Source organism: Rhinolophus sinicus, chromosome 5 (assembly GCF_057876585.1).
Source record: "Rhinolophus sinicus isolate RSI-liver-muscle chromosome 5, RSI-T2T, whole genome shotgun sequence".
NCBI lineage: Eukaryota > Metazoa > Chordata > Mammalia > Chiroptera > Rhinolophidae > Rhinolophus > Rhinolophus sinicus.
In genome coordinates this window covers 80,374,267-80,400,019 of record NC_142505.1, presented here as the reverse complement: position 1 = coordinate 80,400,019, position 25,753 = coordinate 80,374,267, and the positions used below count along the sequence as shown (strand labels likewise).

The window sequence follows — 25,753 nt, the reverse complement described above, 5'->3', positions numbered from 1 at the left end:
ATACGTTCTAATTCAAATGGTGGCCAGAAGTGAGGGCTATCTCAGGTCTCTGAAAAGTTTTTCCATGTAACTGGGTAGTCTTACCAAGCCAATGGCTATGTTACAAATTCCAAAATGTGTTTACTTTAAATTAACTTGAGAGTCTTCTATATAGGTTGGCAAAATGGTTTAAAAAATATCTCAAGTGCAAGAACGCGTTTTCCAAATATCTTCTAATTCTTTGTCTTATTGGAAGGAAACTTTGCTTATGATTATACTTAGGATGGTTTGAGCTTTACCTAGTGATTAAACTGGATTGCATTGGGTCATTAATATAAAGTGAGGAAACTGCTTTTTTGCTACAGGTAAGGTGTTTTATATCTCAGTTCACTGAAGCCACAGTTAATGTATAAAATGAGTCATTGTAGCCCTCCAGCACTTAGTATGTACTCACAGACCTGACATAGTCTAGCAGTGTATGTCTTATTAAAATAGTACCTCTAGTTATTTGTATTGATCATTGATAAGTGCATGATTTAATCTGTCAGTAGAGAAATCTATCAAAAATAGAAATATTTTAGGAATGTTCTTTGGGGATGGGGGAATTGGCCTGATATTTTTTTCTTGCAGTTTTTTTATTTGAACTTATATTTGGTAACATTGTGTCTCACATTAGGACAACTTCTGGGACTTTATTTTCCAGATGATCTCTAGAATATTATAGATTTTTATTTTCTCCCCTAGGAATGCCCAGAAAGAGGATCGAGTTCCAGTGCTTGAGGAATACAGGGAGTACAAGAAAATTAAAGCCAAGCTTAGGCTTCTTGAAGTTCTTATCAGCAAACAAGATTCTTCAAAATCCATATAAAACATGCTCCTTGAAAACAGCATAAAATCAATTGTATTCTCTGAAGCTGTCATCGTGTATACTTGGCTGGTTCTTGAGTTCATGTTGTCAGGCACTCAGAGCGTCTCATTTTGTAACTTGGTTGTGGTGCCACTAGAGAAATGATGGGGGAGGTGATAGGCCCTCTCTAGGGAGCACAGTGTTCCATATTAACCACAGACTGTCCTCTTTAGCAAACATCCAGTTTTCTTCATTGTTTTGTACTACAGATACATCCATCCTGTTAGCAAAAGACTAGTATTTTATCCTTTCAACTTCAAGAACTTTGGAAATACAAGCTTTTTGTTATTACCAAGTTTATTATTTTTTTCATTACTGAAGAAAATTGAGAGGAAAATCTTCACATTGAATTCTTCACTTGCCTTTTTCTTACAGAATGACTGAAAATTTGAAAGAAAAGCCTATAAATGTGCACATATGCAACTGTGTTCTATGTTTTCCTAGAAAACCAAAATCAACTGAAATTTCAAGTCCTGTGGAACACATTTCTGTTTAATTCCCAAAGTGACACTTTTTCACAGGTAGTATGTTAGCAAAATTTTGCAATTCAGTGGTCACACAGCTCCTGGATGAAGATAACAGAGGGGAGACCAAAAAGTGACCTTGCTTATTATAGGATAGTGAAAACACATCACACATCACACACAGAACTGAATCATATCACATGCTGCCTATGGGACTTAAGTTACTGTTTTTTTCCTCAGTTACTGTTTCTCAGCTGGTGATGATGTAATTTGTCTGGATCAGATCCTACATCCCCCCACCCCCCCACCCCCTTCAGATAATGTGAGCAAATAGCCATGTCAGTATGTAGGAATTCAGATGGTGCTCAGATTTGTGAGTTGAAACAAATGGGCCTAAATTGGCAAAAGAATCATTATGCCTGAAGTAAATCTGTTCTTAACAAGGGCTATACCACTGCATTTTTACATGTACCTTCGGGGGGTTGTATCCTTTTTTCCCCTCTTAATCAGCAAAATCCATAAAGAAAACATACTCTATAAGGACGACCTTTGCTCAGTCACATGCTGTTTAAACAGCTGGTTGGTTACAAGATGTGTAGTGGCATGCCCCTTGTCATATACTCTAAGCATATCTTTTCTTTGGCTTTCCATAGCTTTTCTTCAGGTACTCTCCTTGTATCATTCTGCTAATCATTTTCACAGGATAGTGACTTAATTTGTGCTAACAATGTAACAGTCATTAACAGCATATTCCGGTCAGGCTTAATCTAAAGTGTTAATTTTTTTCTTAGTGCTTTTTTGGATTGATGAGTGTCTCACTTTGATTGTGCCCATGTTTTGCATGCAGTGACTCATGCATGGTTTTCTTAACTAGGTAATATTAACAATTTGTTCCATATGAAAATGGACTTTTGCAACATCCTTTAGTAAGATGAGGGAAGCATGAACCTCAGACTTCTGGCACTATTACATAGTAAGCACATGAAGTAGTTTGATAATACGTAGTGTTTTTAGTACTTCACATTTCACCTGTGTGTGCAATGCCTTGTTTGCAGGGAGGGAATATTCATTGGTAGTGAACATGTAGTTGGGGAATAAAGCACTAAATCCAGCCCTTTTTGTGTGGTTTCCTTTTGATACAGCTAGGTTATTCATAATGTATACCTAGAAAAGTGAAATTGAAAATGCCAAAAGATCATTTTGATTTGAATCCATCATGCAGTGTACATTTAATTAATTTCTTTCAGTCTCCAGACAGGAGTATATCCAAACATCTAATTTAATGTGCACTGTGTATTGTTTTATATGAATGTTTTATTTTATATACCACATGCAAAAATGTCCATATGCACTATTTAAATGTTTTAAATAATATATTCCTTCTTTATAATGCTAAATCTATATGAGTACCATATTTTTATAAGTCAGTGGCCTGACTGGTTTCATTTTAGAATTAACAGCTGCTTCATGATGTTGGTTATTCACTGTTAATGTTTGGCTGCAAGTAGAGTAGATAAAAGTGGCATGGCAGCACTTATGCTATGTGACAGTATTGTGTGTCGTAGTTGAGCAGTAGGTGGTAGAAATAGGCAGTCTGTGATAGTTTTACTTTGGTATAAGTAAAAACTGTATATCTATATACAAATAATATATAGATATATATGACCACCGGTATAATTGCATTGCTGTGTCTGGCACTTCATTGTATAGACTTTTGTAATAAAAGAACTTTAATGTTCTAAGTGATTGTAAATGTGTGTGTTTGTTTGTTTTTTCACTAGATGTTGAAAAAGGAAAAATAGAGACCTCAAGTATTCCCATGTCTTACTGTTCTCCATGCTTTGTTTGAATTACCCCAACCTGGGCCCATATGGGGGGACAGCAGGGTTAGTAACCACCTCACTGACTGCATCTCTAGGGAGTGGTAAGACAGGGAAAGATCATGTTGTTGATTGCCTTGTGGAAATGGAGGGAGAAGATGCAGAGAGGATAGTTAGCAGTTCTTGTTGCAGTGAATTCTCCTATTAAGAAAATGATGTACAATCTCTAAGAGAAGCGCTTAGTCCGAGGAAGGTGGGTAGGTTTAAAAATTCCTTTATTCCAGTTTTAAAATCCAGGGGCCGTATTGAGCGCCCCTGTGGAAGTTGAGTACTATGTTCAAATGCTATTGCTTGGGCTAAGAACATAGTTCTTCTGGGAGGGTTTTCCAATTTCCAAAATGCCAGTCATATAGAAGTTTTCCAACCATCCAAATAGTTTTTGCAGCACCCTCATTTACACTTTTCAAATACAACTTGACTTTTTGTAACCTGGATACGCCTACCTTGCTCTTTATTTTTTAAAATGTATTTTGCTTTTAAAGTGGTCGAGGAAGCACTTTTGCGAAACTTTAGATGCGTTACGTCAGAAACTCTAGATGAATTTCCAGTGTGAAGATATTAATGAAGTTTCTGTAGGTGGTTGGGTAGTTTGTTCTTTTACACTTTAGCTTTATAGGAGACTTAAAATTGGGAAGAATGGAGGTGAGATTATTTTACTTGGGGTATTATATGATAGTTTTACAGACTCCTAAGCATTTATCTATGGTCTGAGGAAGTTGGAACAGGGTACATGATGAGAACACCAACAGTTACACTTTGTGGAACACCGAGAAAACTGTTTTTACCTATTGTCCCATGAACAGCATTATTTTGTACTTTCCCTTCATATTCCTAGGATTTAATAATAATTCATTATAAAGTTCTCTGTGTGAATTGGTGCATATACTCTGGAGGCATGTTCTAATGGATTATACAGGCGTGGATTATACAGTGAGTCCCATTCAGGGGCACGTCGTTCCTTGAAATCGTTTGATGATGATTATTGACCCTGACGATAGTTTGATGATAGGTGGTTTAGTGCTTTTTAAAGTGTACCTGAAATGGGACAAGTTTAGGAAATAACTCAATACAGGGATAAATCTTTGTTAGGCATATTCAATGATTGCATCAGTTTCTCACCTCCACTCGACTCAGTAGGGTAGAGCGGAAACCTTTCTCATCACTCGGTTTAGTTTTAAACTGATGTAGTGTAATTCTTTCTCCAGCTCCACGGTGTATAAAAAGAGGCTAGAGGATAATTGAAAAGAGAATGAGTCAGTGACATACTTTTTTGCATCAAGAGACAGCAGGTTCTTAGTGTCGATTGTGAAATGCTTAGATTGGGAAGACAGTGTTTTAAGCTCCTGAAACAGGCTTAATGTGACCAGTTATGGGTCTAATCTAAAGCCGTGTGGAGAACGGTATCTGCTACACATATCAAGTATAAATGGTAGTTCTATTATTTAGGGATGTAAGGATGAAAGCAATTGGTCTCACTCTCACCTTATATTTAAACAAATGGAGCCTGTGCTTTCAGTTTAAAGTTGGGTAAAAAAAAATTTTTTTTTTTTGAAGTGGCATCTTAGCAGAATGAGGTTCTGGGTTCAGGAAAATAATGTGTGTAACTCATGTCCCCAGTCCCCATATCACGATAATCCCCCGGTCCCCTGGTTAGAGCCAATGCTTACTCTCGAAATTCTCGTTGAGTGACGGGTTGGTAGTCATCTTGAGTTTCTGTAGAATAATACTTTTTCTCAAGTCTCTCTTTCCATTTTTTCATCTGCTCTGCACTTTGAATCTCCTGGCAAGTTAGAGGAAAAGCATAAGCTGCAATCTCAATTTTTTTCTATCGTAAGTATTTGGCACACAAGCTTCACAGGGTCGAGAACCTGCACCTCTGCTCTCCGGGGCTGTGATGTTGAGCCCCACTGGCTCCCCCCCCCCCCCCCCCCAGTGCCCAGTGTTTAGGTTGCCGCAGAGTCACTTCAGAGGAACTGGTGTTAGAACTGGTGGGCAGAATTAGGGGGTTTTTAAAATTGTAATTATTCTTGTATGCCTCTTGCCCTCTCCATCTCCAGCTGACTTCCTTCTTGCTTTTCACTTGGCCAAAGCTGAGATGTTCTTTTCCGTACCCGTGTTCTTTACTGAAGCAGATGTCCTTCAAAGTACATCTGTGGATATTTGCTCTCCCAGCTGCTTCTCAGCCAGACTCCTGCGGTCTTACCTAACCACCCCAACCCCCACTTATAATTACTGCACCAATCTGTTCATTCTAATGTGTGCACATACCCCAAATAAACTCCTCGTACCAGAAAATTCCTGTGGCTGCATCCTTCTCTGATCCCATGGAGTCTTTCCTGTGCTTTGTCCTAACTGTCACCCACATTCTTTTTGGTGTCCCAATACCTTTGTCCCAACTTTAGAAAAGATGCTCCGTACATTGTGGAAAATAGGGACAGCTCTAGAAAAGGAGGGGAGACATTGCACCCAGATGTGACTCCTCTCTGAGTATGATTCTTGCCCTGCTCCAGCACTAACACTAGTAGCAAAGTGGATTCCTGTGTAAGGTTCTGATTACCTTCCTCAGAGAGGATGGTGATGCCTAAGTTAATACACTGTTTACCTGGTAAATGTGTGCTGTTCTGGTCACAGAAACTCTTTTACCAGACAGTGTTTGTCTTTAACCGATGTATCTAAAGTAGGATAAGATGGCTCTCAATCTTTCCAGTTTTCTCTTGGCTACATTACAGCACCTGCATTTTGACATATTTACTAATGCTTTTAATATCCTGTTAAAAAAGTGGTTGACCCCACAACTGTTTCTGAATGACCAGGCCTATTATAATATGGAAGCGTTCGTAATATGGATATGAATAGATTATGCCTGATAAACTTAACTCATCCTTCAAAAATCCCATCTCAACCACCACTTTTCCTGTGAAGCTTTCTTTGATACTCACCGGAAAGTGGTAGGCAGAGCATAGGCAGAGCAGCAGCTCTTTGGGGGCATTTCCTCCAAGCTTCTAGGTTCTAGTTAGCCCACCTCTTCTCTGTAGGTGGTAGCTGCCTTTTACAGTTGTCTCTGGATTAATTTAGTGTTCCACTTTGGCTCTTACAGTAAACCTCCTCCTTTTGAACTAACTACCTAGTGTGTTTTTTTTTTTAGATTTTTTTTTTATCGGGGAAGGGGAACAGGACTTTATTGGGGAACAGTGTGTACTTCCAGGATTTTTTTCCAAGTCGAGTTGTTCTTTCAATCTTTGTTGTGGAGGGTGCCGTTCAGCTTCAAGTTGTTGTCCTTTCAGTCTTAGTTGCAGGGGGCGCAGCCCACGATCCCTTGCGGGAGTCGAACCGGCAACCTTGTGGTTGAGAGGACACGCTCCAACCAACTGAGCCATCCGGGAGTTCAGCTCAAGGTGCCGTGTTCAATCTTAGTTGCAGGGGGCGCTGCCCACCATCCCTTGTGGGACTCGAGGAGTTGAACCAGCAACCTTGTGGTTGAGAGCCCACTGGCCCATGTGGGAATCGAACCGGCAGCCTTCAGAGTTAGGAGCTTGGAACTCCAATCTGCCTGAGCCACTGAGCCACTGAGCCGGCCCTACCTAGTGTGGTTTTGTTTTTCTGACTGGACCCTAACTGATGAGTACTTGGTAGCAGGGGAAGTCCAAAGAAACAAAACCTCATAGAGAGATGCTTCCACCAAGGGATACAACAATTGACTTAATATATGGTGATGGAAGGAGAACTGACTCTGGGTGATGAACACACAATGGGATTTATAGATGATGTAATACAGAATTGTACACCTGAAATCTATGTAATTTTACTAACAATTGTCACCCCAATAAATTTAATTAAAAAAAAAAAAAAAAAAAAAGAAGAATTTGAGACAACCACCTTGCCATTTGGGATTCCTCAGGCTACCGAACCAGCAGGCAAAGATTCAACTGAGGTGATTGGTCCCAATTACCAAGAGGAAATTGGTTGCTGCTACAAAATGGGTGCTATGGTCAGAGGGCTATAATTGGAACCTGGGAATTCTTGAGGAGGGTCAGGGTGTGCCTCTTAAATACTTCCATGTCCAAAAGTAAACTTTGTAATTTAAACATTAACTTCTTAAGGAATTATGATTTGAGTAGAAGAGGTCTTAAGATCACCCAGAGATGGATACAATTACTATTGGAACTTTGCTTCTCCCTTTTTGAGGATAGGGTAGGAGTGCCTTCATTTATATAAAGGATAGTTCCATCTTATTAGATGGAAGCTTAAAATAGTTACGGTTGTTTTATGAAAGTTCAAATGTGTACTAAACGCCAAAAGGGTGAACTGGGCCGACTATTTAGCTAATGTCTCTCAACTCACAATTTACCCTCTTATACTCTCCTATGTGATGCTGGGTCTCAGGCTTTGAAAACTCATTCATCAGACTCTTGCTACTGGCTTTGTTAGGTTCTGCCTTATTGGTGGATGGAGGGGACAGGGTTTTGTTTTTTTCTATCAGTATTGCTTCTGGCTCTAGCAACAATGGCGGGCTTCTTTTGGCATACACAGAATCAGACTCATCACACTCCCGCGAAAGTATCAGCCCCAGTGTGGGTGGGCTAGGGGGTGCTCTCAGAGGTCTAAGAAAGAGCTCCACAGGGCCCTCCTCTCAGATACTAGGTTCTGATAACCTCCCCTTTCACAACCTTAACCCTGGGAGTGGTAGCATCTTCCTACAGGTGTTATTTATGAGTTGCCTCAATGTTTTTACTTTTTCTGCCTTCCAATACTTAAATAACCAATTCCCTGTAGTAATTTTTTTGTTTGAAATACATGTGGTTTCCATTTTCCTGATGGAAATACATCAGGAAACTGATGACATACATTGTAGTAAGTATATTTTGACTGATACATTGTAGTAAGTATATTTTCTCACTTGGTTGAATGCATTTTTGTGTCTTTTACAGAAAGTTTAAAATTTTTCTTAATCTTGGTTTTAAACGTTTTTTTATTAATCCCTGGGCATTTTCTACTTGGTCGCTTTTATAAATAGAATCTTCTATAATTTTTAATGAACTGGTTATTTGTATATGTGACATTGTATTTATGTAAATTATTTTTTCCTATTGCTTTATGAATTCTCTTTTGTCATTTTTTCAGTTCATCGTATACCTAGAAAACTTAAGGGAATCATATCTCAAATAGAGGTCTTTACAATTTCTTTCTTGATTCTTTTACTTCTAATTTATTTCTCTTAATTGTTTCGGCTGATCCCTCCAGTGTATCCTTGTCTTGTTTCTGACATATCCAGTGTTTCCCTATTAAGTAAGGTGATAGATTAGGGGTGAGATAAATGTTTTTATCATATCAAAGAAGTATCCATTGATTCCTATTTTGATTTGTTTTCCCCTCAAGATTGAATGTTGAATCTTATCAAATATCCAGCATCTATGGAAAATGATCATGTAATTTTCCTCTTTGGACCTATTAATAGAATGAATTATGTTAGTTGATTATCCAATTTTGAACCATCTTTCCATTTTTAGAATGAACCCTATCCGAATCATGATATATTATTTTGTTCTGTTAGATTCTGTTTGCTAAAGTTATTTAGGTTTTTGCTTCCAGATTGATAAGTGATACTTTCTTTTTCTTAATCTTCTGTTTAATTTATTTTTGATACAATCTTTGCCAGGTTTTAGAATCACTGTATAGTCACTTTGTAAAAATAATTTGGAAAATTTCCATTTTCTCTTCTCTGGAATAGCTTGAAATTATTCCTTAAAAATCTGGTAAAATTCCCTTGTGAAACCAACTGGGCCTGATTTATTTTGAAGGTTGTTCTTTGATGAGTTTATTTCTTCTACAGAATTGATTTGTTTAGGCTTTTAAAAATGTCTGTGCTCAGTTTTGATAAATTTTCTTTTCATAGAAAAATTCATCACCTTCAGTTTTTCAAACGTTATTTGCATAGAGTTATGCAAAAAATCTTTTAGTGATTTTTTTTCAGGTGTACAACATAATGATTTGATATATGTATATGTTGCAAAATGATCACCACAGTAAATTTAGTTAACATCCATCACCATATGGTTACAGATTCCTTTTCTTGTGATGAGAACTTTTAAGATCTACTCTCTTAGCAACTTTCAAATATGCAATACAGTATATTAACTATAGTCACCATGTTGTACGTTACATCCCCATGTCTTATTTAGTTTAAAACTGGAAGTTTGTACCTTTTGACCACATTGACCCATTTTTCAACCCTCCCTCACCGTACCTCTGGCAACCACCAATCTGTTCTCTGTATCTATGAATTCATTTTTTAAAAGATTCCACATATAAGTGAGACCATACAATATTTGTTTTGTCTGACTTATTTCACTTAACATAATGCTCTCAAGTTCTATCCATGTTGTTACAAATGGCAGGATTTCCCTTTTTGTGGCTGCATAATATTTCATTGTGTATATAAAGAACTGTTTATACCATATTTCTTTATCCATTTATCCATTGATGTACACTTCTTTGTATTGGCTGTTGTAAATAATGCTGCAATGAACATGGGAGTGCAGATATCTTTTTGAGTTAGTGTTTTTGTTTTCTTCAGGTAAAAACCAGAAGTAGAGTTGCTGGATCATATGGCAGTTCTATTTTTAATGTTTTGAGGAACCTCCATACTGTTTTCCATAGTGGCTGCACCAATTTACATTCCCACCAACACAGTACAAGGGTTCCCTTTTCTCCACATCCTTACCAACTCTTACTTCTTTTCTTTTTTATGACAGCCATTCTAACAGGTATGAGGTGCTAGCTCACTGTGGTTTTAATTTGCATTTACCTCCTGATTATTGATGTTGAGCACCTTTTCATGTACCTGTTGACCATCTGTATGTGTTCTTTGGAAAAATGTCTATTCAGGTCCTTTGCCCATTTATTAATTGGATTTTGTTGTTGTTACTGAGTGGGCTGAGTTCTGTATATGTTTTAGATATTAACCTCTTACCAGATAGATGATTTGCAAAAATTTCTCCCACGCTATGGTTACCTTTTCATTTTGTTGATGGTTTCCTTTGCTGTGCAGAAGCTTTTTAGTTTCATGTAGCCCCACTTATTTATTTTTGCTTTTGTTGCCTTTGCTTCTGGTGTCAAATACAAAAAATCATCACGAAGACTGATGTTAAAGAGTTTACTACCTATGTTTTCTTTCAGGAGTTAAATGGTTTCAGGTTTTATGTTCAAGTCTTTAATCTATTTTGAGTTATTGTGTGTGGTGTAAGACAATAGTCCAGTTTCATTCTTTTGCATGTGGTTCCCAGCACCATTTATTTTAGAGACTGTCTTTTCCCTATTGTATATTCTTGGCTCTTTTGTCATAAATTAATTGACCATATATGCGTGGGTTTATTTCTGGGTTCTCATTTCTAATCCATTGGTCTATTTGCTTTTATGCCAATACCATACTGTTTTGATTACAATAACTTTGTAATATAGTTTGAAATCAGGGAGTATGATGCCTCCAGCTTTGTTCTTTCTCAAGGTTGATTTGGCTATTTTGGGTCTTTTTTGGTTTCATACAAAATTTTAAGAGTTTGTTCTATTTCTGTGATAAGTGCTATTGGAGTTTTGACATGGATTGCATTGAATCTGTATGTTGGTTTGGGTGGTATGGACATTTTAACAGTATTAATTCTTCCGATCCATGAGCACAGAATATCTTTCCATTTGTTTGTGTCTTCAATTTCTTTTAGTGATATTTCAAAATTTCTCCTTTCCTGATTATTTTTCCCACTGTAATTTTCTACTTTGTATGTTTCTCTCCCTCTTATTCCATTTGTTGGCTAATGGTGTCTTTTCAAAGAACCAGCCCTTTTATTTATTTATACTAATTTTTGGTTGTAGTTCAATTCTGCTTTTATCTTTATTTCTTGTTTCTGTTTTCTCTTTATTCTTTTCTAACTTTTTGAGTCACATACTAAAATTACTTTCTTTTCTGTCTTTGATTTTTGTTTATAAATTTAAGGCTATTAATTTTCCTCTGGGTATTCTTTGATTTTATCTCATAGATTCTACTATATAATGTTTTTATCATTTTGTTTTCTGGGATTCTGTGATTTCATTTTGTATTTTCTCTTTGATTCAAGAATTGTTTAATAGACAATTCTTTAGAAATTCAAAAATTTCTTGGTTAAAATGTTTTAAAAATTTCATTAATTATATATTTTAATTAGTTTCAGGTGTAAAAATCAATGTAACAGTTAGACATTTACACCCCTCACAAAGTGATAACCCGCCTCCCAATAATATATTTGTATTATGTCGTTTACAGGTAATATTTTTTCTATGTTAACTACATTTTGGAATTTATTGAGGTTTTCTTTATGGTCCAGTGTATGATCAATTTTAATGAATGTTTTTTTTCTTTTTAAAGATTTTATTGGGGAAGGGGAACAGCACTTTATTGGGAACAGTGTGTACTTCCAGACCTTTTTTTTTCCCCCCAAGTCAAGTTGTTGTCCTTTCAATCTTAGTTGTGGAGGGCGCAGCTCAGCTTCAGATCCAGTTGCCATTGCTAGTTGCAGGGGGCGCAGCCCACCATCCCTTGCAACCTTGTGGTTGAGAGGACGCACTCCAACCAACTGAGCCATCCGGGAGCTCAGCGGCAGCTCAGCTCAAGGTGCCGTGTTCAATTTTAGTTGCAGGGGGCGCGACCCACCATCGCTTGCAGGAGTCGAGGAATTGAACTGGCAACCTTGTGGTTGAGAGCCCCCTGGCCCATGTGGAAATCGAACCGGCAGCCTTCAGAGTTAGGAGCATGGAGCTCTAACTGCCCGAGCCACCAATGAATGGGTTTTTGAAAACTGAGTGTATCTTCAGAGAGTACAGAGTTTAATACATAACTGTAAGACTGCCTATTCAAAATATACATATTTTTTATCCTTTGATTTTTCCTGATCTGTCTCTTTTTGTGTGTGTGTGTGTGCTTGTGTATTTCTCCTAAGTCCAGTAGTCTTATGGAAGTTGGTGCTGTGTTATTTGGTACATAGATCATCATAATTATTAGATTTGATCTTAGCCTCATAAAGTGCCCTTTATCTCATTTAGAGCCTTTTGTCTAGAATTCTACCTTGACTTATATTAAGTTGTCCCCTGAGGTGTTTTGCTTCCCTATTATACCTTTGCTCATGCTTTTATATTTAACTTTTCTGAATCACTTTGTTTTAGGTATATATTTTAGGATACATGTTTTTCGTAATTCGATTTGAAAATATTTCCTTTTTAAGTAAATTATCCTAATTTGTCATTACTGACATATTAGATATATCTGGTCACAGTTATGTCATATTGTCTTATGGTTGTATTTTAAGTGTTTTATCATGCGGTATATTTTCTGTTCTTTTTTGATTTGGTGCTTTTGCCATTTAGGAATGTATGTGTTTTTGTTTTGAAGCAAATGTACTTCAAAGTACATCTGTGGGTATTCTTTGCCCTCCCAGGAAAACAAAACAAAAAAAGAAATGGTTTGTTTTTATTCATGTATCTTTTTATACACTCTGAGTCTTCCCTTTCTTGCTTTGGTTCCCTCAACAAAGAACCAAACAAGTTCAACAAGAAAATTAGCTTATAATTTCTTCCTCCTCATCTCCTTCCCTTCTACCACCCAATTATATTTTCAATCATCTTACCATATATCCTTGTATCTGAGAGGTGGAGTCTGTTGTAAGACATACCATTATTTTATGTACCGCTTAGGAAAAATTGCTGCCAATTAAAGTATGACACACTGTCAACCATAAGGTATATTTTGATTCCAGAGATGTTAAAATTTGAAAAAAGTGTTTTAAAACCTAGAAAACAATCTTTTTATTTACTATTGTACTCTCAAATATGCTAAAGTTTTTTCTTCTTGGTTATTAACTCTTAATCATAATTCTTTAACTTTTAGCTATTATATGACCCAATCAGTCAGGTTTTTCTACTTTATACCTTCTCTCTCCCTCCTTTTCCCAAAATTTCTCCAATCATCTCTGAGTTGGTTGAAGTTGATCCTCTTGTAGAACTCTCAGGAATATAACAGTATTCCCTGAGTTCTTGCATGTTCAAAACTGGACTTTATATTTGAAGCACAGCTTTGCTAGATATAAAAATCCTTGGCTTACATTTTCTTTCCTTGCATATATTGTGTGCTTTATCATTACTTCTTAAACACGTATATATAGAGTCGTTTATTGAATATATGTCATAAATTTGAAATATAAAAAATCATTAAAGTGATATCTCACATTAATGATTACAAGAGAAAAATTATGTAATTGTCTCAGTAGACTATACTCACTAACCCTGTGTGATTATCCCAGTGAGTGTACAGTTGAAGGACCAGGGTATCTGGCTGAGAACACCCAAAAGGGGCAGTATCTGGAATCCAAACAATTTGACCTAAACAAGAAAGGATCTAGAAACTGGGAGAAATATTTGGAGGTGGCAAACAACTACTGCTTTGAAAAAAAACCCAAATCATTTCAATTCTTAATCAGAACTTTTTTGTAAGCTTATTTCTAATAAAGCCATTACTTCTTTATGAGAAAATTAAAATCTTACATTTTCATCAAAGCCTTCTCTTCTGGCTCGTTCAGCCAAATCTCCACTTTTCATACTGAGAATATAAAATAAAAATTAGAGGCATTTGATAGTAAAAAGGGAAATGCCAACAAAATATAATCAGATCTATAGTAAGGATCTGAATTGCATTTCTGTTCTTTCTGATAACACTAAGTACTTGGAAAATGTGGTCATTAATAAGTTCCCCAGAGTACCACATCTCTAGCTATAAAAAAAGTTTATATTATGTCCCATTGTCTGGGTTTGGGAAACATTTCGACAACAAATTGATTCAATAAATGTAAGTGTATTCTTAATTTGTGTAAAAATGTTTTTATTTTGATAGCTAAATAAATGCACTTAATGTAGACTGAAATTGCTTCCTACCTTTTTAGAGGGATTTTACTGTCCCGTCCAGCTTCTGTTAAGCCTTTTTTCAGTGGCATATCATGCCTTACATTACTTTTAAAGTAGCTTAGAGTTTCATGACATGCTCAGAAATTAGGAGGCACATTACTGGATATATTGACAACACATTTAGAATCAGCACTTTGGATAGTGGTGGTTTTGCAATCAAAACCTTTTATTGTAAATTTCTCATAATATAGAGCTTTAAAATGGTAAATTAAAAGTTTAAAGTCATCTTACTTTTTGCTGTTTTCATCTGTTTGAGGTTTCTTTAGTTTGAGTTTTTCAAGAACATCGTTGTAACTCTGGGCATAATTAAAAATAGTTTTAAAAAGTTCATCAAAATGTATCCTGTATTGTCAATTTTTGATCAATGTATAGGAAATATGGAATGCCTATCTCTAGGGACTGCTACTCTAAAGAAATGTAGAGGCAAATGCTATGATTATCCTTCTTGCACCTTGTCAGCACTTATGGTTTCTGACTGCTGGTGAAAATAAAAAGGGGGTTCTCTTGTGGGCATCACGCCTGAACGTGAAAAAAAAAAAAAAAACCACCTTGAAAAAGTATTAGTAACATTTATTGTATTAAAGATAACACTTTAATGCACATAACTAACATCATCATCAAGAAGTAAAAGATGAAGAGAACCACAATTAAGCTCACTGGGGGACATATTAATAGTTTTCTTTTACAGTTAAGTTCTTGGACAGCTTTTAAACCCCATTAACCCTAAAGTGATTAGGATCTTTTCTATGTGAAGTGCTATGGTTAGAGCTGTGGGTATGCAAAGATGGGCACATGTGACTCTGGTACAGCTCTAAGTGAGGTAGGTGTCAAGAGAACAGACGATTCTGCTCTGTCAGGGAGAATAGAGTGTCAGTGAGAGAGTGTAGGGAATATACCTGGGGTCAGAGAAGGACATGAGCAGGGGCCCAGAGGAGGGAGAGAGCACAAGTGTGGTTAGGCACTGTGCTCAAAACTGGGCTATAAATGGCCGCATAGAAAGTAGAAATTTTATAGTTAAATGAGAATGAGTAAGGATATGTTGGGACTGTGAGACTTTAGAAGGGCATTAGAATGTTTGAGTAAAGAATTTGGACTTATTTTGACAGGCTCAGGGAAACTCTGAAGACTTTTGAGCAGAGAAGTAATAAGATCAGAGCTGGCCTGGCACAGGAAAGAGACTAGAACAGGTGAGAAGATGTGATTACACAGAATTACATCTGGGTGAAAAGTCCTGAGGCCCCTAATCTGGCGGTGGTAAATGTGAGCAAAAACTGTAGAGATTAATTTTACACACAAGCCTTGGCAGAAGATCAAATGAGGGACAAAGAAATACAAAGTGCAAGGTTTTTGAGTTGGGGTGACTGAGAAAAAACTGCTGCCATGAACAGAAACAGGAAAGTGAGGAAGATAAGGTATACTGAGTTTTGAGTTTAGATTGTTTACAGAAATTTGCATCTAAATTGAAAACTTTTAGAGGGAAGAGTTACTTTTATTATAATATCCAACAGTGCTTTGTATTTAGTAAATAGCTTAATTACTGTTTAATACGTTGAACTCTGAAGTAATTTTGGCCACATTTTTAAAGCCAGAGAGCATATTTCAGTGTCCTGGTAGTGAAATCATACAAATATGAGTAACACTGAGCCAAAAACCAAAAAAACAACAACACCCCCCTAAAACCCCCAAACCCACCACCACTTGGGTTTAAGTGTTATTCACACTACAAGAGTATATAAACTGAATAAGATTTGTCTTAGAATTCTAATTAAGAAAAGACTGAAAAAAAAAAAAGAGAAGAGACTTTGACGTACCTTTTTAATCATTTTACCAAGTTCAAAATCTGGTCGTCTGCCTAGTGAATAATCAGCTTTCACTTCAGAATAGGTATTATTAATTATTGCCAAGAACATGTTCTGGGGAGAAATATTCAAATAATTATTTCAATAAAAATTTAGTTCAAATGTTAGTGATTTTGATAGGTGCTGGGATTTGTAAAACGATTTAAATTTAAAAAGTAACTCATGCTTAAAAACAAATGGCCATGAAGACTAATATAGTAGAATGGGAAATGTGTAGTGTGTGAATCCAGGCAAATATGTGGTAAATGAGAAAAACGGAATTTAAAGTAGTGCATACGAACTGGTTACTTACATATACATTAATTTATCAGTATTGCATGTTAATCTGTTGCTTAGATTAATGTCATTCTATGTTCATAAAGGGAGGTTTTGGTTTTTAAAACGTCTATAAAACTGTTTAATGGCACAATCCTACTAAGGCTTTTATGACTACTGATATCTAGATAACGCAAACAGAATTGTGGAGAGGGTATTCCTTAGCCCTAGCCCACCTCTCCACCTTTTACTGTGGCTCAGCTCTGTTACTGCGAGGATTCGTGGCCATCACCAGGGATTAATTGCTATGCATGATAGAAAAAAAATGTTTTTGTGGAGGACAGACAGTAGCAGTGCCTTGACTATCAGGGCACGGTTGCTTGATTAGGAAGGCCAAACAGATTAGCCCTGAGCACATACGAGACCCATCCTGGGGACTCCTAAAAATCATCAGGGTGTGAGCTTTCAGCTGTGAGGGCCAAAAGCCATCACCATATGGATAGGATATTAATGGCCTAATTCATACCTATTGTCACAGGCTGGAGAGACCTGGGATGTTCAAATTATATGTGTAAAAGATTTACCACATTTCTGGCACACAATTAACACCCAGATGGTAACTACTGTGATCACATTCTCCATTGGACAACTTGTTTAGACACTGGACTAGAGAACCTCGATTACTAGGAATCCACACCATTCTTAATAAATGTAAAGTGTTCTGACAGCTAAGCAATGATACCGTAGTTTCTTCTAAATTGTTAGTTTCATTTTTCATTCTGAAAAATGTAAGCAAAAAAGGGGACATATATAGTCATTCTTACCAGGAGGATAAAGAACACGAAAAAGATGAAGGTGATGAAGTAAATGGGTCCCAAGATACGATTGGCTTGCTGAATACCAGCAAAATTAAAATCCCCAAGAACAATTCGAAATTGTGAAAATCTTTGATGGGAAGAAAGAAAAGCAGTATAAAATATTATATTCCTTCATACATACATGACAACTGGTGGGGTTAATGTGTCTAAGAAAGTAGTTAGCAGCATATGGCATATGTTCTCTGGCTTTAGTTATGTTAGCACAGAGTTTTATAAAACTGGATGTAGAAAATTCCCCTAAAGGCAAGACTTTGAGGTATCTCAATAGCTGAACAGGTAGTCCAGAAAATAATAGGCTTCAATTTATTTAAACCAATGTGAACCCAATGTTTACCTACAATATTTGAATCTTGAGATACCTGCTTACTGGTTGCTCTTAGCAGTGGCCTCCTTAGCTATTCCTGTGCCCTTCTAAAGCTTAGAATATTTTGACCTTGTCCAATAAGTAATTTTCAACTTGTACCTAGACCCAGGAGCCCTGAAATTTCTGTATCAATGACATGTTTAATGTTTGCACCTCTTTTGTTAAAATAAGGATGCCAACCATTTGTCACTTGCCGAGTCTCAAACAAGTGCTCGTAATGATCTTTAAATATTATCCCGAGGTTTATTTTATTCATTTCAATGACTATAGAAGCTTGGTTTTGATGTTAAATAACATTTAAAATATTACAGATCTTCATTTTCTTAATTTTAAAGATGGAATATTAAGAAATTAAAGCATTCAATAAGTATGATAGTAGCAGAGGTAGAATTAAAAATTTCTTAACCTGAAGTCTTATTTTATTTTCTCATCAATAATTTGCAATGGCATTGCCAGACACACCAGGAATATGTTATAAGTTAAATGAGTTCTTTATTTTAAGGGGAAATCTGGGAAGGAATTTTTTTTTAAGGAGGGCACAGCTCATAGGAGCCCATGCAGGGATCGAACCGGCAACCTTGGTGTTATTACCACCACATTCTAACCAACTGAGCTAACTGGCCACCCCTGGAAAGGAATTTTTAATACTATGTAGATACTTTGCATGATTGCCAGTCAGTCAAAAGGGAGAAATGCTTCTTGTTCTTTGATGCTTTTGCCACTCACAGAAAGGGGGCATAGGGCATCTACAATGAAGGAAGAAAATGTAGTCAAAGAAATCGGCTACTTGGAATTAATCCTAGGGCTCAGAGTTATCTGAAACTTTATCCCCAGTACCTAAGACCTGATTAAATCATACTTAAAGTATTTATCCAGGTTTTAATACTGGTCTGTAATGCTCTTCGACAAAGATAGAGAAATGCTGAATTGCAAGACCAAAATTTCTCAACGTATCAAATCTTTTTTCCTCTCTGGTATACAAGAATAAGAGGTTCTGTTTTAGTGTTTCTAACTTGATCTTTTATCCTTGAGTTGTGTTTATATAAGAAAAGATAAGTGAAAGGCATCATTTCTCCTTTCCAGAAATTAGCTCATTAACTAAAGCTTCCATTCAGCCTTTTCTATCAGGGAAGTGACCGGATATCTCTGCTGTGTAAATAATAATGTGAATAACAAAACCTAAGCAATTTACTGAATAGTTAGAATCAGATAGGAACTGGAGAGAAATGGCTATGAAGACTAATATAGTAGAATGGGAAATGTGTAGTGTGTGAATATGGGCAAATATGTGGTAAATTAAGACGAACAAAATTTAAAATAGTGCATATGAACTATATATATATATATATATATATATACACACAACAATTTATCAATATTGCATATTAATCTTTTACTTTAATTAATGTAATCCAAATACAGTGTATTTGTTACTTTTCTCTTAATTGAAACTTAGTTTATCCTTTTTGGCTTTTTTCAAGCTAAAAGGAACACCATGATTCCTCCGCATCGGTTATACAGCGTTATACTGAATGAAAATACTGCTTTGTAACTTCTTGATACCCCTGCTAACTTTTTAGTTCTCTCTTGTTGAATTAAAATAGCTAACAGACTGTTTCATAATAATGTACCGTTTGTGGTTAATATCACTTCCCAGTTTCTGAGTTGGTGGCACAATTGGGTGAAAGCTATTCCTAAGCATTTTTTAAATATGACCTCTATTTCACTGTCTTCTTCTGTAATTCAGGTTAAATATATATTAAGCCTTCTCATTCTTTCCTTTATGTCTCATACTCTCTCCCAACATTTTTTCTTTTAATTGGGGAATGTTGGGGAACAGTGTGCTTTTCCAGGGCCCATCAGCTCCAAGTCGTTGTCCTTTAATCTAGTTGTGGAGCGCACAGCTCAGCTCCAAGTCCAGTCACCGTTTTCATTCTTTAGTTGCAGGGGGCGCAGCCCACCATCCCATACAGGAATCAAACCGGCAACCGTTTCAGAGCTCGCACTCCCAACCAAGTGAGACATCCGGTCGCCCCCCAACATTTTTTCTATGTTACGTTTTTGATAGTTTTTTCCTGACCTATTTTTCACTTTACTCCTTCTCTTTTCATCTATGTCTTATTTTGCTGTCAAACCTGTCAACTGGGTTTTTAATCTCAGTTGCTATAATTTTCAGTTCTAGAATTCTGTTTGATGCTTTTTCAAATATGTCTCTTTTTATACTATCCTGTTCTCTCAAGATACTGACTTGTGTTCTATTTCTCTAAATATAATAAGTATTGCTTGGTTATTCTATTATAATATCTGAAATCTCCGAGTCTGTTTCTGTTTCCTCTTGTATCTTCTGGTTCTTGCTCATGATTTTTTTCCCCCTTATGTACCAAATTATCTTTGACTATGAACAGTAAATTAGATTTGAAAAATTACTTGTAGAAGTAATTTGAGGACTAGGATGAAGACATCTTCCTTCAGAGAGGTTTTTTTGTTGGAGTCTGCAGGTTTATACAGGCCTGGGACCACCTTTAATTCAAGTTCAAGACATGAGATTCCTTGGACCTCTGAGTGATTAAACCCAGGCTTCAGGTCACTATGAGGGATACACTTTTAGTTTGAGGCTATAGCACTGCTTGATGTGTGGAGAGGTGATCAGACTATCCACCCTTGCCTTCCACCCCTGCAACACAAACACACATGCAGGCCCTGAGATTTGCTATTTGTCTTCTCCCTAGAGGTGGCCAGAAACACAGTTTCTCAGCTGTTTCCTCTGGATCAGCAAAAATGCCTTCAAGGTGGAGATTTTGGGATGATGGTGGAGTAAGAAGCACTAGGAATTGATGCCTCCCCACCTAGACAACAGTCACATTGGCAACTGTCTGATGTAATTATTTTGGAACGCTGGAGTCTATTGAAGGCTTGCCAACTTCCAGGGAAAGGTTTAAACAATTTTGGTCAATTTCAGCTTTTAGTTTGGCAGCAGCTACCCGTCTCCCACCCTCCATCCAATGGCAGGCCGTTGTGTGTGTGTTCCTGGAGCAGTTTGCCCGCAGTTTGTGGGAGCCAGGATGGGCAATAAGTTCACTGTTCTCCAAACATCAGGGGTCTGTGTTCTGACTGCTGATTGTTGCTTCTGATCACAGAAGTACAGACACAGAGGTGGGCGTGTTTGCCACCTTTGTTGCAAGGCCCTCCCCCTCTGGCTGAAGCAATGTCCTTGGGATTTAAAGGGCCAGTGCCCTTCCCTCCCCTTTCATTTTTCTCTTTTTCCTCTTTTGGGAGATACTAAAGACGAGGGTGTTCAAAAGCATATATGGAGGAAATTAGAAAGTCACTGTGCATGCCCCTGAGAAGGCACAGGCTTAGAAAATATCTGAGAAGACCTTAGATTTATGCCTTAGGCTGATCCTCAGCATGGAGACAGTCTACAACAATAAAAAACAAAACAGCAAACCCTGGGGAAGGGAAAGAGTCTGATTTCAATAGTTATCACAGTATTCCATCCAAATGTCCAGTTTTCAACAATAAATGACAAGACATACAGAGAAACAGGGAAATATGACCCATTCAAAGGAAAAAAATAAACCAACAGAAACTATCCCTGAGAAAGACCAGATGGCAGGCCTACTAGACAATGACTTTAAAACGACCATCTTAAAGATGTTCAAAGAACTAAGAAGACATGGAGAAAGTCAAGAAAACACTGTATGTATGAACAAAATGGAACCATCAATAAAAAGAAACTCTAGAGCTGCAGTAACTGAAGTGAAGTACAGTCACTGAAATGAAAATTCACTAGAGGGATTCAAAGGCAGATTTCAACAGACAGAAGAAAAAAATTAGCGAACTTGAAGATAAAGCAGTGGAAATTGTTGCGTCTGAGAAACAGAAAGAAAAAGTTGAAAAAAAATGAAAGAGCTAAGGGACCTATCAGGCACTATCAGGTTCGCCTACGCTATGAGAAGATGCTTAGTACCACTCATCATTAGGGGAAGTGCAAATCAAAACCACAATGAAATATCTCACACCCATTAGGATGACTACTACCAAAAAACAAAACAAAACCTAAAACCCCCCAGAAAATATAAAAAGTGTAGACAACGACGTGGAGTAATTGAAACCCTTGTGCACACTGTTAGAGGGAATGTAAAATAATGCAGCCACTGTGGAAAACAATTTGGCAGTTCTTCAAAAATTCAAAATAGAATTAGCATATGATCTAGCAGTTACACCTCTGGGTATATACCCAAAAGAATTGAAAGCAGGGTCTTCAAGAGATATTTGTACCTCCATGTTCTCAATAGCTAAAACATGGAAGCAACTCAAGTGTCCATTGACAGATGAATGGATGAACAAAATATGATATGGACGTACAATGGGATGTTATTCAGCCTAAAAAAGGAAGGAAATTCTGACATTCTACAACATTGTTGAATCTTGAAAACATGCTAAGTGGAATAAATCAGTCACAAAAAGACAACTACTGTATAATTCCACTAGGTAACTAGAGTAATCAAAATCATAGAGGCAAAAAGTAGAATGGTGATTGCCAGGGGCTGCAATAAGGGGAGAAATAGAGAGTTCTTGTTTACTGGGTATAGAGTTACAGTTTGCAAGATGCTTGCACAACATGAATTTACTTAATATCACTGAACTTTCCACTTAGACATGGTTAAGATGGTAAATTTGTTATGTGTATTGTACCACAACAAAAAAAATCCTTATTCTCTTGGCTACACGAGGAGATAGAGAGAAGGTGGCTGTCAACAAGCCAGGAAGTGGGCTCTCATCAGAACTTGACCATACTGGCATCCTGACTCTCAGTCTCCAGAACTGTGGGAAATAAATATTTGCTGTTTAAGTCAGTTAACCTAGGGTATCTTGGTAAAGCTGCCTAAACTGACCACGGTATCTTCTGAACACAATTTAAACGAAAATATTGGTATTTAGACTGTGTGATCTATTTATAAGGTATGAGGATATATACTATTTAGAGTAGGCTATTATAAAGTGATAAGAGCTAAATTATAAAGTTTAAGTACTAAAAATAAATCTTTATCCACTTAAAAAGGCTTCAGGGCAAAGGTAGCACTGTGTGTTGGGCCTGTTGGATGCTTTCCTTCTGATTTTGGCCTAGTTATTACTCACTTTTTGGTTGGTTTTGTAGAATTTCAATGTTTTCTATATTTAATCCAGTGTTTTAAATTGTCCTGAAGAGGAGGTTGATATGAATAACCTAGCACATCAGTACCACCAGCAAAAAATCCCCTCAATTCATTCCAAAATTCTCTGTTTATTCTGTGCCTTAGACTTCCTTTTCTCCCACTAGCGAAGGTGAGACAAATTTCCAAATTTCTGTAAATTACTATATTTATATTCAATAGCCAATACTACTTAAGTTTTATTAATTAATACTTGAATTAAGATCCTAGGAAAGGACCAAGAAGTTGTTGGAACTGCAAACATTATTCACTCAGGATAAGCTAATTAGACTTCTCAGGTTATAGGTCATTTCAAGTTGGGAAGGTATCTGAGAGTGATTTGGTTAGCCCCTTCATTTACAGATAAAGAAATTAAGGTCTAGAAATCTTAAATAGCTAATGGCAGAATTGGAAAAGTAGAATTATATCCTCTTGGTTCCTAGTCCACTCTTCTTTCCACTACTGACTTAATACAGGGTTATTTCAGAAAAATGTTACTAAATTTCATACTATTGGTACTTCAATAACTTACATGTGATGGTGAAAAGAGGGCAATCTAAGACATTTTTTTAGACCAGAGTTTCCCCAAAGTCAACTAAAAGGGTCATGGACAAGTAAGCTTGGAGAATTCTTAACTAAAGTTAAGAACGTTTTTGTGTTTTTTTTCCTCAGAGCCATGTGTTGCTATGCACTGCTAATTTCCTAAAGAGTGATGCAAAATTTCCCAAATTTAGTTAAGTATGAAGCTGTTTCCCCCCAATTTTGGTCTAAATTCCACAGAATACATTTTGACAATTGATATTTTAGGCTATCATAATTTTCTTTTATGGACAGAACTTGCTTTACCTACCCTAAAAGGGGGAGTAAATTTATTAAAATTATTCACTTTTAAAGAAAAGCCTGAATATGTTTCTAGGGATTCTAATCAGCTTCATAAGTTTTTTACCTGCTGATTGGTTTATGCTTATAAAGCTGTTTTTAAAATACAGCTTTGCCAGATCAGCAAAAGACAATCAGACCAATACCAATAAAAGGATTCTAAAGATGGAGCCCTCTAAAGTAAACACTTAAGATTTCTTTTGTCCAGGGAATAAATATTACAAAGACATGGAGCCAATTTCTTTTATCTTAGGTAAAATTTCCACTCTTACTGGGAAATCAAAATTATTTTACCAACTTGACCTGGTAACACTTAGAAAGCTGATATCATCACCCCCTTGGGTCTTTCAATGCAAACCATACTTTGAGTTAGGCATTGAGTGGGACAGATATTTAGCCATCAGTGAAAATATCAAACCAACTTTAAACTAATTAAAACTTATGTTACTACTTATCATAGACCTTTCCATGACTTTTTTGTTATAAATGGAAAATATAATTACATTTATACAAGAGCTTACATGGAATTTTGAAAAGTGGAAAAGTCATCAACCTGTGATCCAAAAAGAAGAAATCCTAACTGGGCGTAAGCAAAGAATATTATAAAAAACATGATGGCAAATCCTACTATGTCTTTGATACAGCGGGACAAGGTTGATGACAGCTGAGACATTGTCTTATTAACGCTTATGAACTTGAATATCTGAAAAAGAAACAGAATTAATTGAAATAGAATACTAAAGATTGTAATTACTTTTAGAATAAGTTTAATTTCACAAGAAACCTGCTTCAAATTAAAGGAGGTGCTTAACGATAGGGTGTTTTCTGTAATTTAAGTTCCCATTTTGATATCTAGTAAAATGAAATATATGTATTCTGTTGTGTGTAAAATAATAAAATATAAATACCTTTATCCATGCAAAAAAGATGGTAATGGCAATTATATTGTTGTAGTAAATGTTCCAATAGGCAAGAAAATAGAAGTCTGAATATTTTTCAGTATTTTTTAACAGCTGTCCAAGTAAGAGAAAAACTTGTATATTACAGTATAAGTTGAAGAAAACGGCCACAAAACACAACTATATAGGAGAAAAAGAAGGGTTAAATTAGAGACTATTTCTACCTCTAAATCTCCTGCAGTCTATGAAGAAGCACATCAAAAAGTTCATCAAAAGTTCAACAAGAAAGGAGGGAGAGATAGGACACAGGATTTTATATAAATGTAAGTAAGTTTTAGTTTACAGAAGTTTAAGGTTGCATAATCATCATAAAGACAGAAAAAGAATCATTACCTGGCCAACCTAATCTATTTGCCTGTTTGGTTTTTTTGAGTCATAAAGCACAAATGTATAAAAGGATTGTATAATTCTGACTAGACTATAAGGATTTCTGTTCCTTGTAACCACATTACCTAAAAGTTTAATATTTCTACCGTGTAACACTATAAGGAAAAAATTTTACAGTTCTTAAATAAGTAAATAAAGTCTTTTAGAGCCTTTTAACAACTATCTTAGAAGAGGATTTTAGAACCAGGTTATCTTAGGTATCAGAGCTTTATAACTGTCACAGAAATTTTCTTTTGATTTCCTTTGCCTGAAATACTCTGACAGTTAAACATTTAATGCTATGCCTGCCCTATGTTAAACATTGGGGATACCAGAAAGGTAGATGGCACACTTTCTGACTGAGAAACTTTCAATCTGGTTTTGGGAAAGAGGGCTTATATACTAAATTGGCTATAACTAAGTTACTAAGTAGTAACTAAGAGCCAATAGGATGAAAGAGCAGATTGTATAAGCCAGAAATATTTGTTCATTGTTCCTAAAACCAAGCTCTTGCCATTTGTCCTACCCTGCCTACATCTCTGTTTATTTTAGTATGTTCTAGTAATAGGAACTGGCAGTCTCTGGAGTTTCTTTCAGAGACTCTTCCCCCATCCTGGTGTCCTGTGTCCACAAGCTTACCCTCTGGCTATTGAAACCTCCTCCCTTCAGGATTCTGTCTTTTGCCTATTTTTTCAAAATTCAGCGTGAGGAGGAAAGCAGATTTTGGCAATATAGAAGAATACATTTTAAAGGACCTTGCCCCAGAAGATTTGTAATTTTCAACACAA

At 36.3% G+C, this 25,753-nt stretch overlaps 2 protein-coding genes across 6 annotated transcripts in view; one reads left to right on the top strand and one right to left on the bottom strand.

Annotated features, from left to right (window-relative positions):
- FAM13B (family with sequence similarity 13 member B) overlaps nucleotides 1-3,103 on the top strand; it is a 64,960-nt gene extending 61,857 nt beyond the window's left edge. For all 5 annotated transcript variants that reach the window (XM_019740217.3, XM_019740222.3, XM_019740221.3 and 2 more), the window contains one exon: nucleotides 724-3,103. In XM_019740217.3, coding sequence (XP_019595776.2) covers nucleotides 724-847 — 124 coding nt within the window. In that variant the 3' untranslated portion in view covers nucleotides 848-3,103. The remainder of the gene's footprint in view (nucleotides 1-723) is intronic.
- A 1,257-nt stretch (nucleotides 3,104-4,360) lies between these two features.
- PKD2L2 (polycystin 2 like 2, transient receptor potential cation channel) overlaps nucleotides 4,361-25,753 on the bottom strand; it is a 31,199-nt gene continuing 9,806 nt past the window's right edge. The window contains exons 7-14 of the mRNA XM_088798886.1: nucleotides 24,549-24,719; nucleotides 24,162-24,343; nucleotides 17,149-17,269; nucleotides 16,022-16,123; nucleotides 14,442-14,506; nucleotides 13,794-13,848; nucleotides 4,898-5,010; nucleotides 4,361-4,457 (exon numbers count right to left, since the gene is read on the bottom strand). Of these exons, the coding sequence (XP_088655012.1) occupies nucleotides 4,361-4,457; nucleotides 4,898-5,010; nucleotides 13,794-13,848; nucleotides 14,442-14,506; nucleotides 16,022-16,123; nucleotides 17,149-17,269; nucleotides 24,162-24,343; nucleotides 24,549-24,719 (906 nt within the window). The remainder of the gene's footprint in view (nucleotides 4,458-4,897; nucleotides 5,011-13,793; nucleotides 13,849-14,441; nucleotides 14,507-16,021; nucleotides 16,124-17,148; nucleotides 17,270-24,161; nucleotides 24,344-24,548; nucleotides 24,720-25,753) is intronic.